The 15,468-nt window shown below is 47.6% G+C and overlaps 1 protein-coding gene across 7 annotated transcripts in view; it reads left to right on the top strand.

Moving 5' to 3' along the window:
* The window catches only part of miip (migration and invasion inhibitory protein), a 33,104-nt gene that overhangs the window by 15,320 nt on the left and 2,316 nt on the right, over positions 1-15,468 (top strand). For 3 of the 7 annotated variants that reach the window (XM_072478164.1, XM_072478168.1, XM_072478163.1), the window contains exons 7-8: positions 9,144-9,240; positions 13,604-13,729. In XM_072478164.1, coding sequence (XP_072334265.1) covers positions 9,144-9,240; positions 13,604-13,729 — 223 coding nt within the window. The other 4 variants (XM_072478166.1, XM_072478167.1, XM_072478169.1 and 1 more) reach the window with 2 other exon arrangements.

Raw genomic sequence — 15,468 nt, 5'->3', positions numbered from 1 at the left:
AATGAAAATCGCTTATTGTCACAAGGAGGCTTCAAATGAAGTTACTGTGAAAAGCCCCTAGTCGCCACATTCCGGCGCCTGTTCGGGGAGGCTGGTACGGGAATTGAACCGTGCTGCTGGCCTGCCTTGGTCTTCTTTAAAAGCCAGCTATTTAGCCCTATGCTAAAGTAGCCCCTAAATGACTCAAATGTGAAAATACTCAAATGGAAGAGGGAAATTTTCAGTGAATTGAAAAGGTTTCTGGCCCAGATGGATTGCAAACTATGATTAGCAGGTAAATCAATAAATTGGGGCAATGGGGAGGCTTTCAAAGAGGAGATGGTTCAGGTACAGACATAATAGTTTTTCCCATGAGGGGAAAAGGAAAGTCATCAAGGCTCTGCAGATAAAATGAAACAGAAAAAGAAGACTGATGATAAATGTCAGGTTCATAATCCAATAAGGAATCAAGAACATAAGATATAAGACTAGAAATGGACCATTCAGGCCCTTGAACTATTCAATAAGATAATAGCTGATTTGATCATCGCCTCATCTCCATTTTCCTCCCTGCCTCCTACAACCCATGACTCCCTTGCAGATCAAAAATCTTTCCAACTCCGCCTTGAATATATTCACTGACTCAGTCTCCATTCTCTGGGGTAGAGAATTCCAAATATTAATGATGCTCTGAGTGGTGAAATTCCTCTTCATTTCTGACTTATTGTACTCCCTAGTTCTAGATACCCCATGAAGGAAATCATCCTCTCAGCATCTAACCCGCCAAACCTCCTCTGAGTCTTTTATGTTTCAATAAAACCGCCTCTGAGTATAAGCCCAACCTGCTCAACCTTTCCTCACAGGTGTCAGGATAAACTGAAAAGACTGTTTAAAAAAGCATTCAGGATCCTTCCCTTTATAATTAGGGGTATAGAGTACAGAAACAAAGAAATTGTGCTAAATCTTTATAAATCACAGGTTACGCCCTGGCTAATTCTGGGCATCATAGCAACAGGAGTAGACCATTCAGCTCCTCAAGCTCGCTTCACCATTCAATGCGATCATGGCTGATCTGTGGCCTAACTCCATATACCTGCCTTACGCCCATATCCCTTGATAGTTTTGCTTTTCAAAAATTTATCTATCTCAAAACTTAAAATTAACAAACTGATCGAGAACAATTGCCGTTTGTGAAAGACAGTTCCAAACCTCTACCAAACCTTTGTGTGTAGAAGTGCTTCCTAACATCTCTCCTGAATGGTCTGGCCCTAGTTTTTAGACTATGCCCCCCATTCTAGAATCTCCAACCAGTGGAATCAGTTTATCTTTATACTGTCTTTTCCTGTCCAGGGTGTGAGAGAGGCCAATGTTCCAGCCTTTGCCTCCCTGGTAGCTTGAAGACGGATTTTGCTAGAGTGGAGGGACTCGGTCTTGTAGCCAATGGTTTCTTCACAGCTTGATGTGATGGCTGTCTTCAACTGTTTCCAGTTTTCCTTCACTATTAGAATGAATACTTTGGACTTCCGGGTGCGGCGATGACCAGCTAAATCGCATGTTTCGGCACCTCCCGTTTTAACGGACTTTTGGGCTCTTATCGGGAGCCCCAACGGCAATTTTCGAAGACTAAACCCACTGTGAGGCGACATAGAAGGGAGCCCCCCCGGATGTGAATGGACAGAAGAGATAATAGTGGCCAGATTGCGGAGGATCCTCTGGAGCAGCGGCAAAGAAGGGAAGTGAGAAGCAAGATGGCGGCGGAGGGAGGCCAGTTGGTACGGGGCCTGGAACAGCAGGAGTTCCTCCGGCGATGTGTGGAGGAGCTCAAGAAGGAGGTTCTGGCGCCGATGCTGCAGGCGATTGAGGGGTTAAAGGAGGCGCAGAAGACCCAAGAGATGGAGCTCCGTGGAGTGAAGGCAAAAGCTGCCGAAAATGAGGACGAGATACAGAGCTTGGTGGTGAAGACGGAGACGCACGAGGCACTGCATAATAGGTGTATGGAGAGACTGGAAGCCCTGGAAAATAGCTCGAGGAGGAAGAACTTAAGAATCTTGGGTCTTCCCGAAGGGGCAGAGGGAGCGGACGTTGGGGCGTATGTGAGCACGATGCTCCATACCTTAATGGGAGCTGAGGCCCCGACGGGCCCCCTGGAAGTGGAGGGAGCGTATCGAGTCCTCGTGAGAAGACCAAAGGCAGGAGAAATACCTCGAGCAATAGTGGTGAGGTTTCACCGCTACAAGGACAGGGAGATGGTCCTGAGATGGGCGAAAAAGACACGGAGCAGCAGGTGGGAGAACGCGGTAATCCGCGTGTATCAGGATTGGAGTGCGGAGGTGGCGAGAAGGAGGGCGAGTTTCAATCGGGCCAAGGCAGTGCTCCACAAGGGGAAAGTGAAGTTCGGAACGTTGCAGCCGGCAAGACTGTGGGTTACACACCAGGGTAAACACCACTACTTCGAGACGGCAGAAGAGGCGTGGACATTTATTGAAGAGGAGAAGTTGGACTAGATTGGAGAAAGAGTGTTTGAAATGAAGTAGTGAGGTGGTGGCAAGGGACTGTGAATCAGATGGGGGAAATTTTTTCTTTCCCCTCGAAGGGGGGGGGGGGACACACAAAGAAATGTGGGTGCCGGTGGGGAAGGGGAGGGGGAAGGAGAGAGGGAGCTGCGCCATCAGGGGTGGGGCCGAGAGGGAAGCGCGGGCTTTGTCCCCGCGCTATGGAAATTGTGGCGGGAAAAGGGGGCGCAGGAAAGAGGGGGCCTCACATGATGGGAGGCTAAGGATAAACGGGGGAAGCCGAGGTCAGCCAGTGTTTGCTGACTTCCGGAAGCAATATGGGGGAGCAACTAAGCTAGAGAGGGATCTAGCTGGGGGGGGGGGGGGGGGGGGGGGGGATTAACTGGGTTGCTGCTGCTAAGGGGAAGGGGGAGCTGTTACGGGATGGGATGGTCGGGACGGGCGGGCGCCGTCGGGGGGATAAGCGGGTGCGTGGGAACCGGGTGAGGAGCTGGTCTAAAATAGGGGATGGCTAGTCGACGAGGGGGGGGGGGTAAAGAGCCCCCCAACCCGGTTGATCACATGGAACGTGAGAGGGTTGAATGGGCCGATTAAGAGGGCAAGGGTACTTGCGCACCTAAAGAAGCTAAAGGCAGACGTGGTCATGCTTCAGGAGACGCACCTGAAACTGGCGGATCAGGTCAGATTAAGGAAAGGATGGGTGGGACAGGTATTCCACTCGGGCTTGGATGCAAAAAATAGAGGGGTGGCAATACTGGTGGGGAAACGGGTATTGTTTGAGGCGAAGAACACAGTGGGGGTAGATATGTGATGGTGAGTGGCAGACTGCAAGGTGAGGCGGTGGTGCTGGTGAATGTATATGCCCCGAACTGGGATGACGCAAACTTTATGAAGCGTATGTTGGGGCGCATCCCGGACCTGGAGATGGGAAAGTTGGTAATGGAGGGGGACTTCAACACGGTGCTGGACCCAGGGCTGGACCGGTCCAGATCTAGGACCGGGAGGAGGCCGGCAGCGGCCAAGGTGCTTAAGGGCTTTATGGAGCAGATGGGAGGAGTGGATCCCTGGAGATTTACTAGGCCACGGTGTAAAGTGTTTTCCTTCTTCTCCCATGTCCACAAAGTGTACTCTCGGATAGACTTCTTTGTCCTGGGAAGGGCGCTGATCCCGAAGGTGGCAGGAACGGAGTATTCGGCTATAGCCATTTCAGATCATGCCCCACATTGGGTAGATTTGGAAGTAGGAGAGGAAAAGGAACAGCGCCCACTCTGGAGATTAGATATGGGACTGTTGGCGGACGAGGGGGTATGTGTAAGGGTGAGGAGATGTATTGAAAGGTACCTAGAGACTAATGATGACGGAGAGGTCCAGGTGGGAGTGGTCTGGGAGGCGCTGAAGGCGGTGGTTAGAGGGGAGCTGATCTCCACAAGGGCCCATAAGGGGAAACAAGAGGGTAAAGAAAGGGAGAGATTGTTGAGGCAGATTTTGAGGGTGGATAGGCAATATGCGGAGGCTCCAGATGAAAGGCTATACAGGGAAAGACGGAGATTGCACACGGACTTTGACTTGTTGACTACGGGTAAGGCGGAGGCACAATGGAGGAAGGCACAGGGAGTGCAGTATGAATATGGAGAGAAGGCGAGCCGGCTGCTGGCCCAACAACTTAGGAAGAGGGGGGGCGGCGAGAGAGATCGGAGGGGTTAGAGACGAGGAGGGAAAGATGGAACGGGGAGCCGAGAGGGTGAACGGGGTGTTTAAGGTATTTTACGAGAGGCTATATAAGGCTCAACCCCCGGAAGGGAAAGAGGGAATGATGCGTTTCCTGGACCAGCTGGAGTTCCCGAAGGTTGAGGAACAGGAGATGACAGGACTGGGAGCGCAGATTGAGGTGAAGGAGGTGGTAAAAGGAATTGGGAACATGCAGGCAGGGAAGGCCCCGGGACCGGATGGGTTCCCGGTGGAGTTCTATAGGAAATACGTGGACCTGCTGGCCCCACTTCTGACGAGAACCTTTAATGAGGCTAGGGAAAGGGGGACACTACCCCCGACGATGTCGGAGGTGACGATATCGCTGATCCTGAAAAGAGACAAAGACCCGCTGCAGTGCGGGTCATACAGGCCTATTTCCCTCTTGAACGTAGATGCCAAGCTTCTGGCCAAGGTGATGGCGACGAGGATAGAGGACTGTGTCCCTATGGTGGTGCATGATGATCAAACGGGGTTTGTTAAAGGGAGGCAATTGAATGCTAATATACGGAGGCTGCTGGGGGTGATGGTGATGCCCCCACCGGAGGGGGAGGCGGATGCAGAGAAAGCATTTGATAGAGTGGAGTGGGACTACCTGTGGGAAGTACTGAGGAGATTTGGATTTGGAGAGGGGTTCATTAGATGGGTTCAGCTCCTGTACAGGGCCCCGGTGGCAAGTGTGATCACAAATAGGCAACGATCTGACCACTTCCGACTATATAGGGGTACAAGACAGGGATGTCCCCTGTCCCCGTTACTGTTTGCGTTGGCAATTGAGCCATTGGCCATAGCGCTGAGGGGCTCTAGGAAGTGGAGGGGGGTACTTAGAGGAGGAGAAGAGCATCGGGTGTCATTATACGCGGATGATTTGTTGTTGTATGTCGCGGACCCAGTGGAGGGGATGCCTGAGATAATGCAGACACTCAGGGAGTTTGGAGAATTTTCAGGATATAAATTGAATACGGGGAAGCGTGAACTGTTTGTGATGCACCCCGGGGAACAGGGCAGGGGAATAGACGATTTACCGTTGAGGAGGGTAACAAGGGATTTCCGGTATTTAGGGATCCAGGTGGCCAGGAACTGGGGTACCTTGCATAAGCTTAACTTGGCACGACTGGTAGAGCAGATGGAAGAGGACTTTAGGAGGTGGGACAAGGCGCCCCTGTCATTGGCGGGCAGGGTGCAGGCGGTTAAAATGGTGGTCCGTCCGAGGTTTCTTTTCATGTTCCAGTGCCTCCCTGTACTGATTACAAAGGCCTTTTTTAAGAAGGTGGACAAGAGTATTATGAGCTTTGTGTGGGCTGGAAAGACCCCAAGAGTAAAGAGGGGGTTCCTGCAGCGCAGTAGGGACAGAGGGGGACTGGCACTGCCGAGTCTAAGTGATTATTATTGGGCCGCCAACGTGTCAATGATATGTAAGTGGATGAGGGAAGGGGAAGGAGCGGCGTGGAAAATACTGGAGATGGCGTCCTGTAGAGGAACTAGCCTAAAAGCATTGGCGACGGCGCCGTTGCCGTTCTCCCCGAAAAAATACACCACAAACCCAGTGGTGGTGGCAACTCTGAAAATTTTGGGGCAGTGGAGACGACATAAGGGAGTGACAGGTGCCTCAGTGTGGTCCCCGATAAGGAACAATCATAGGTTCGTCCCGGGAAGGATAGATGGGGGATTTAAATCTTGGCAGCGAGCAGGAATTGCGAAACTGAAGGACTTGTTCTTAGACGGGACGTTCGCGGGTCTGGGAGCACTGACAGAAAAATATGGGCTGCCCGGTTACCGGGGAATGCATTTCGCTATATGCAAGTGAGGGCATTTGTGAGGCAATAGGTGAGGGAATTTCCGCAGCTCCCGGCGCAAGAGATCCAGGACAGAGTGATTTCGGGGGCAGGGGTGGGTGATGGCAGTGTGTCAGATATATATAGGGAAATGAGAGAGGAGGGGGAGACAATGGTAGAGGAGCTGAAGGGAAAATGGGAGGAGGAGCTGGGGGAAGAGATTGAGGAGGGGCTGTGGGCAGATGCCCTAAGTAGGGTAAACTCTTCGTCCTCGTGTGCCAGGCTCAGCCTGATAAAATTCAAGGTTCTACACAGGGCGCATATGACTGGAGCAAGGCTGAGTAGATTGTTTGGAGTGGAGGATAGGTGCGGGAGATGCGCGGGAAGCCCAGCGAACCACACCCACATGTTCTGGTCATGTCCGGTATTGCATGGGTTCTGGGTGGGTGTGGCAAAAGTGATTTCAAAGGTGGTGGGGGTCCAGGTCGAACCAGGCTGGGGGTTGGCTATATTTGGGGTTGCAGATGAGCCGGGAGTGCAGGAGGCGAGAGAGGCCGATGTTTTGGCCTTTGCGTCCCTAGTAGCCCGGCGAAGGATTCTACTCATGTGGAAAGAAGCTAAACCCCCGGGTGTGGAGGCCTGGATAAACGACATGGCAGGGTTCATAAAATTGGAGCGGATAAAATACGCATTAAGACGTTCGGCTCAAGGGTTCACCAGGCAGTGGCAACCGTTCCTCGACTATCTCGCAGAGCGATAAGGGAAAATAGGAAAAGCAGCAGCAGCAACCAGGGGGAGAGAGAGAGAGAGAGGGGGGGAGGAGACTCATTTGGGTCCTCAGGGGTTTTATGTGTGTTTATATATTAGTTATTTACATTAGATTTTACGAAGTTACTATTTTAGTTACTATTTCTGTTATTTCTTATTTTGTTGTTGGCAGTTGCCGTTAGTTAGTATATTATTTATTTAAAAACGATCAATGTATATATTATTACAAAGCTGTAAAATGGGAAGTTTTTGTTTGATCGAAAAACTTTAATAAAATATATATTTTTTAAAAAGAATGAATACTTTGGAGATTTTGGAGAAGACAGTGTTGGAAGCTCACTAACTAGCATGTTTGGTTCTTGAAGCTGCTCAACGTTGATCTTTTTTCTGAGCTGTTTCTTCATCTTCCGCTGCTTCTGGTGGAATTTGATGGCTATAGAGGAGCAGATGACCGGTGTCCTGTCCAGCAGTCATCTGCACTGGTCATTGCTTGATGAGGGCATCCTTTTGGTCTCTGGATCCGACAATAACTAAGTCAATCAGGTGCCAGTGCTTTGATTGTGGATGTCCCCAGGAAGTCTTGAACTTGTCTTTTTGGCAGTTCAGGCATTAGTGATGACAAGCTGGTATTCTGCCCATTTGATGAGCAAGAGAACCTCATTAGAGTTGCAATTCCCAACTCCTTCCTTTCCGATGGTTCCTTTCCAGAGTTGGGAGTCCTGTCGAACCGTGGAATTGAAGTCCCCAAGGAGGATGATCTTTTCTTCCTTAAAAATGTTGGAGAGTAGGGTGTACAAGGGTGGAGCAGTAGCCTTCTTTGCACTCATCATTGGCACAAAGGGTTGGGGCACAGGCAATCATGACCGTTGCCTTCCAGTTCTTGGCAAGTTGTCGTGGGAGGATCATGTTGGAAAGGGACCTCCAAGAGTCGGTTGGCCCGTTTGTTCTTGATGGCGAATCCAATTCTATGCGTCCTTGGCTGATCCTCGGGTGTTCCTCTCCAGAAGAAAGTGTAATCATTGCTATCTTCCTTTAGCTGTCCTTTACCTATTTGTGTCTCTTGCTGGGCAGCGACGTCAATGTTGAAGTTCCTGAGTTCATGGGTAACGATGGCAGCTCTCCGTTCTGGTCGATTTGTTTTACTCATTATCCATGAGGGTTCACACATTCCAGGTTCCAAAATTCAGTTTAACTTTAATTTTCTGACCACAGGTAGGTGAACCTGCTGGATGTGGCTTTCCAGCCAGGTTGAAGACGTAACAGACTATTTTTAGGGCACTTTTTCTAGTCCTTTCCCCATGCAAGGTGAGCAGAGTGGATCCTGAAGATGGCTGTTCGGTTTTGAAGAAAGCTACCGTGTGTGTGTGTCCTTTCTGTATGTGTGTCGTTTCTGTGGTGTGTATGTGTCGTTTCTGTGTTGGGTAGGGGTGTTGGTTTCTGCCAGGCAGGCGCTTGCTGCAGTCCATCTTTTAATGTGGGTATGGAGTTCACATCAGCAGACACACGGTCTTGACAAAGGTAGGTCCATTTCCAGTGGCAAGGGAACCTTGATGACTGAGGATCTCCCTACTGCTGCAGCCTTCATCTGCTATCGCAGCCATTGATATCATACTTCCACCTGACCCGCTGTTGAGGACTTGTTTTGGATTGCGCTTTGTCTGGTTCCTCCCCTCCTACCTTACTGTCATGAGTGACCCTTTTTAAAAAATAAATTTAGAGTACCCAATTCATTTTTAAAGGGGCAATTTAGCGTGGCCAATCCACCTACACATCTTTGGGTTTCCGGGAGTGAGAACCACACAGACACGAGGAGAATGTGCAAACTCTACATGGATCGAACCAGGGTCCTCAGCGCTGTGAGGTAGCAGTGCTAACCACTGCGCCACTATGCCGCCCTGTCATGAGCGACCCTACCAAGAATTTAAGACTCCCGATGGCATCGCTGAGATTTGGTAAGCACGAGTCCTGGGTCTTTTGTTTTGTGTTCTTTTTGAATCTGTTGTGGATATATCTCATTCAACTGTCATTTCTCTCTTTAAAAACTGTAAGTGATTCTGCTTCTTTGTTCTCTCATGGTTGTTACCAGTGAGAAGAAAGCTCCATTGACTGCCCTATCTTCAGCATGCACACTGAGTGGGTAATTACAATGTGAGGCAGATATTGGGAATAACTGAAGTAAAGTAGTAGGGCTTCTCAAGTGGTATATATTTTATTTGTGGCTCCGATAGTCGCTCACTCAACTTTAGAGTGGCGTTTGCAGTTATCAACTTGGTCAGGACCTGTAAGTGGTTGTGTTCTTCGAACAGTATTTGGGCTGGGCAGCAAATTGATTTGACTTATTCTGTGTTTGTATCACTTTCAGAGTCAGCATCCCCAGATCAACCTTGCTCCCTCCACACAAATACAAGCCACACCGTAGGAAGAGTTTTGATCCCACTGACAGCCTGTCACTGCCGTCAGTAAGTCTATCTCACACTTACTTGCTTGAACTTTGTCTACAGTATCAGCCATGTCCATTCAGTCATACCTAAGGGCCCTGGTCTTTGATTGCAGAATCCTTGGTATCCTAATCGTAACCAAGCTGACAGTTCCAATGGCTATGATGGTTTTGATAAAATTAGCCACAGGTGTTGGCAATTCTTTTTCTTCTTGCTTTAATTACTCATGTCAAATTGCCTTTCAGAAGCTGGTGATGAGCTGTCTTCTTAAACTGTTGCAGTCTATTTGGTGTGGGAACCCCACAGTGCTATGAGGAAGGGACTTCCAGGAATCTGATCCAGTGACAGTGAAGGAATGGTGGGATATAATTCCAGTTGATGGTGTGTGGCTTGGAGGGAACTTGCAGGTGGTGGTGTTTCCAAGTGTCTGCTGCCCTTGTCTTCTAGTCTAGAAATTGCTGTTGAAGGAGCCTTGATGAGTTACTGCAGTGAATCTTTTAAAGTAGATAGTTCACCCTGCTAGTGTAGGAAGTTAATGTTTATGTTGATGGTGGCAGTCAGGTGAGCTGCTTTGTTCTAGATGATGTCAAGCTTCTTGAGTGTTACCTTGTAGCTGCACCTATCCAGACAATAATAATAAACTTTATTGTCACAGTAGGCTTACATTGCAAGCAGCATGGTGGCGCAGTGGTGAGCACTGCTGCCTCACGGCGCCGAGGTCCCAGGTTCAATCCCGGCTCTGGGTCACTGTCCGTGTGGAGTTTGCACATTCTCCCCGTGTTTGTGTGGGTTTCACCCCCACAACCCAAATATGTGCAGGGTTAGATGGATTGGCCATGCTAAATTGCCCCTGGTGGTGTTTCCAAGTGTCTGCTGCCCTTGTCTTCTAGTCTAGAAATTGCTATTGAAGGAGCCTTGATGAATTACTGCAGTGAATCTTTTAAAGTAGATAGTTCACCCTGCTAGTGTAGGAAGTTAATGTTTATGTTGATGGTGGCAGTCAGGTGAGCTGCTTTGTTCTAGATGATGTCAAGCTTCTTGAGTGTTACCTTGTAGCTGCACCTATCCAGACAATAATAAACTTTATTGTCACAAGTAGGCTTACATTGCAAGCAGCACGGTGGCACAGTGGTTGGCACTGCTGCCTCACGGCACCGAGGTCCCAGGTTCAATCCCGGTTCTGGGTCACTGTCCGTGTGGAGTTTGCACATTCTCCCCGTGTTTGTGTGGGTTTCACCCCCACAACCCAAAGATGTGCAGGGTAGATGGATTGGCCACGCTAAATTGCCCCTTAATTGAAAAAAAATAATTGGATAGTCTTTTTAAAAAAAAAAAAAAAAATTTTTTTTTAAAGTAGGCTTACATTGCAATGAAGTTACTGTGAAAACTCCCTGGTCACCACATTCCAGCACATGTTCAGGTGCACAGAGGGAGAATTCAGAATGTCCAAATTACCTAATAGCACGTCTTTTGGGACTAGTGGGAGGAAACCAGAGCACCCGGAGGAAACATACGTAGACACAGGGAGACCGTGCAGACTCCGCCCAGACAGTGACCCAGCCGGGAATCAAACCTGGGACCCTGGTGCTGTGAAGCCACAGTGCTAACCACTGTGCTACCGAGCTGCTCAGGTAGAGAATATTCCAGTGCACTCCTGACTTGAGCCTTGTAGATGATGGACAGGCTTTGAGGAGTTGGGACATGAATTACGTACCTCAGAATTCCCAGCCTCTGACCTGCTCTTGTAGCTGCAGTATTTATATGGCTGTACAATTCAGTTTCTAGTCAATGGTAACCCACAGCATATAGGATAGTAGAGAACTCAGCAATGATAATGCCATTGAATGTTAGGGTGATGGTTGGATTCTCTCTTGTTGGAGGTGATCATTGCTTGACGCTTCTGTGGCGTGAATGTCATTCGCCACTCATCAGCCAAAGCCTGAATATTGTCCAGGTCTTGCTGCACATAGACATGGATTGCTTCAGTATTTGAGGAACGGTGAATGGTACTGAATATTCTTAGCTTATGGTGGATGGAAGGTCATTGATGAAGAGCTGAAAATGGTTGGGCCAAGGCCACTACCCTGAGGAACACCTGCAGTGACATCCTGGGACTTAAATGATCGACTCCGGTAATCACAACTAGCCTTCCTTTGTGCCAGATGTGACTCCAACCATTGGAAAGTTTACCCCCGATTCCCTTTGGCTTCAATTTTGTCAGGATGCCTTAATTTCACATTCGGTCAAACAATTGACTTGATGCCAAGGGCAATTACTCCCCTCACCTCTGGAATTCAGGTCTTTTGTCCATGGTTGGACCAAGACTCTAGTGAGGTTAAGACCCAAACTTCCTCCTAGTTGACTGAAGTCTGTGTTGGTCTTGTCAAATGCTATACTCAACATTATGTCCATTGTTTTGCTGCAGACATTTTTTGTACAAACTTCACAAATGCCATTCACCCCTTCCATGACTTGTTTCCAGCCCTGCAACTTCAGCATGGAGCTGTACCAATTCATACAGCATTGAGAGAGAAAGTGCTGCAAAGGCAAATTGCAGGGAGAAATGAGAGAGAGAAAACAATGAAAATGTGGTGAAAGAAGAGAGAGAAAAACAGGAATGGAAGAGATAAAATAACTAAATAGGAATGTGAGAGAGGTATAAACCACAGCAAAGGTGAAAGAAGAAATATAGGAAAATAAGCATCACAGATCTTGTCCATTCATGTGCCTTTCATAACTTATTTAAACGTTTCCAGGATTTCTTGTCACAGATTGTAAACCCACTTCAATCCTGGGGAAGTATCACCTTTCCTAGCTTGTGACCTGATCTGATCATTTTCTTTCTATTTATTAATACTGGGCGAAAGACCAGCTTGGAGCTGTTGCCTCTGTGCCACTGCTGGATGCAAAGTCCTCACTTACAAATTTTAATAAAGGGAAGGATGTTCACTGCCAACACAGACAACTATATGAAGGTCGTGAGACACCTCCCGCTATAGTTGTTGAGCTCAACCCAGGGTTAGGATTAGTCCCCAGGTCTTCCTTACCTTTTGTCCTCAGTGTAATGCTGAGGGGAGGGTTTGACAAGACTGACACAATCAACCAACCAGGAGGGCCCCATGGAACATAAATATCCCAGCCCGAGTGTGGACCGGGGTGCAGGAGACCCTTCGGGGAGTAAGAGTTACATTATAATAGGTAAAATAAGTATTATGTTTTCTTACAGTCATCGGCTCGCCTGGAATTTTATACAAACCATCGCCCCTTGACATTAAGTGTCATTAACATCACTGAACCCCCCACTATCAACATCCTCGAGGTCTTCATTGACCAGAAACTGAACTGGACCAGCCATATGCATTCTGTGGCTACAAGAGCAGGGTAGAGGCTGGGAATCCTTCAGCGAGTAACTCCCCAAAGCCTGTCCACCACCTACAAGGCACAAGTCAGCAGTGTGATGGAATACTTCCCGCTTGCCTGGATTAGTGCAGCTCCAACAACACTCATGAAGCTTGACACGATTGAGGACAAAGCACTCTGCTTGATTGGCACCCCTTCCACAAACATTCACTCTCTCCACCACCAACGGCCAGTGTCAGCAGTGTACCATCTACAAGATGCACTGCAGGAACTCCCCAAGGTTCCTGAGGCAACATCTTCCAAACTCACTGCCGGTATCATCTAGAAGGACACGGGCAGCAGATACATGGGAACATCACCACCTGGAAGTTTCCCTTCAAGTCACTCACCATCCTGACTTGGAAATATACCCCCGTTCTTTCGCTGTCATTCAAAATCTTCAAACTCCCTACCTAATAGCAGAGTGGGTGTACCTACACCATATGGACTGCAGTGGTTCAAGAAGGCAGTTCACCACCACCACCTTCTCAAGGATAATTAGGGATGGGCAATAAATGCTGGTCTAGCCAACAAAATTCACATCCTGTACAAAAGAAAATTTTAAAATACTCAATTAATTATTTAAATTAGCTATATTTCCTAACCTATGATCTCCATGCACCAAATGATTGAGTTTATTTTAACATATAAACCCTTTTATTTTTTTACTGTTTTACTTGTGACTACCAGCAGGTCCAGTTGGATACAAATGTTTGACGTTTACAATGCAATGGAAAATGCATGAAGAATAGTAAAACCGAAAGTCTTATCTGGTATAGAGAGCCTGTGCTGAGTTAGCAGTACGGAGCAATAATTTAGCAGAATTAGGAAGAGAAGACTTACCCAATCAGTTCTGGAAAGAAAACATAAATGAACATTTGAGGAGGGCAGGGTTGGGTTTAGTTGCCTTGTACACTGTCAAACTGTAAGTGATTGTGTTACACATTACTGAGAGTCTGATCTTGCATTGTCTTGCCCCTTCCAGCATTGTCTTTTGGGCTGGGAGAGTACCATGCCTTCCACCATTCCTATTGCAAACACCCTGGACTTGCGCAGCACAGTGGAACTCAAAACACCTTCCTCACCGTTGGACTGTAACCTCTCCAACCTGGTAAGATTCTAAAGCTGTAGTCTGTCATTGGTAATGCTGTGCGAATAAATGTTTCTGGTGACCTGTGACTGAATAATATCACCGAGTGTGGAAAACATCAGATATTTTTCAATGTTTATGTGGAAAGATTTCAACAGGGTTTGCCTCTACTCAGGGGAAGGTAGGGCCTATGAGCAGGAGTGGGCCATTTTGCCTCTTGAGCCTGCTCCACTATTCAATAAGAGCATTGTTGATCTGGTTGTGGTCTCAACTCTACTTCCCTGTCTGCCCCCGTAGCCCTCGATTCCCTTGTCTATCAAAACTTTTCCTTGAATAAATTCAATGACCCAGCCTCCACTGCTTCCAGGGGACAAAAATTCCACAAACTAGCAACTCCCTAAGAGACAAAAATTCTCCTTATCCCCATCTTAAAAAGGAGGCCTATTATTATCAACCTTGTCCCTCGTCTGAGGTGTGGTGATCCTCAGGTTAACTACCACCAGTCAGCTCTCCCCCTCAAAAGGAAAAGCAGCCGATGGTCATCTGGGATTATGGCGACTTTACCTTTTACCTTATCTTTTTTTCAAATAAAGAGACCAAAACTGCACACATTATTCCGGATGTGGTCTCACCAATGCCCTGGACAACTGGGTGGAAACTACAGGTATTGCATCTGACGTTAACACTTACCCTATTAGCAGAGTTCAACATTACCTTCTCGCCACACCTGCTTGAACTAATTGATCAACTAATTGACTTTCCCTCATTTATTAAGGACATTGGAATTGTACAACATGTGATGATTGATTTTTTTTCTGTTTCTAGGTTCCTTACGTTGTGTCAATTCACATTTGAACCCTTTAGTGAATAATTTGCCTGGAGCAACGTTCTCAATTCTCCTCACAATCGATTAATCTATAAGTGGTAACCAACACCATGTACAGCTCTGAGTTTCCTTACACAGAAGTAAAATTGTTTTCTTGCAGCTGTTTAAAGCTGAGTCTTTCACAGCATTTAAAATGGAATTCAATGAAATCTTTTTTTTTTAAAGAATTCTATAAATTTAGAGTACCCAATAATTTTTTTCCAATTAAGGGGCAGTTTAGCGTGGCCAATCCACCTAACCTGCACATTTTTGGGTTGTGGGGGTGAAACCCACGGGGAGAATGTGCAAACTCCACTCAGACAGTGACCCGGGGTCAGGGTCGAACCCGTTCCTCAGCACCGTAGGCAGCAGTGCTAACCACTGCGCCACTGTGCCTCCCCAGAATTCATTGAACACAAAATAGAAGCAGGGGTAATTCACCAGGCCCTTCAAGCCTGCCCTGCCATTTAATACGATCATGGCTGATCTATGATGGCCTCATCTCCTTTTCTGTGCCATTTTCCCATCACCATCTATTCCTCGATTTATCAAATATTTATTCACTTCCGATTTTAATACTTCTAATGATCCAGCCTCCACCAGCCTCTGGGGCAACGAATTCCAGAGATTCATACCCTCTGCGAGAAGAAATTGCTGCTCACCTCCGTTTTAAATGACTGGCCCTTTATCTTGTAGCTATGTCCCCTTGTTCGAGACTCTCACTAGCCATCTACCCTGTCAAACCCCCTCCGGATCTTTGAACATAATTAGAAAATGTAGTGAACAAGGAATTGGAAAAACAAAGCTTGACTTGTGCTGGCAAAGAGCTTCCTTCTGCTCTTGAATTTATTTGAAGAAACAGTTGAACCAGTAAAGTGTGTGTTTTGTGCTTGTG

The sequence above is a fragment of the Scyliorhinus torazame genome, chromosome 16 (genome assembly GCF_047496885.1).
Source record: "Scyliorhinus torazame isolate Kashiwa2021f chromosome 16, sScyTor2.1, whole genome shotgun sequence".
Taxonomy (NCBI): Eukaryota; Metazoa; Chordata; class Chondrichthyes; order Carcharhiniformes; family Scyliorhinidae; genus Scyliorhinus; species Scyliorhinus torazame.
The sequence above is the reverse complement of the archived record's forward strand: the minus strand, read 5'-3'. Positions and strand labels throughout refer to the sequence as shown.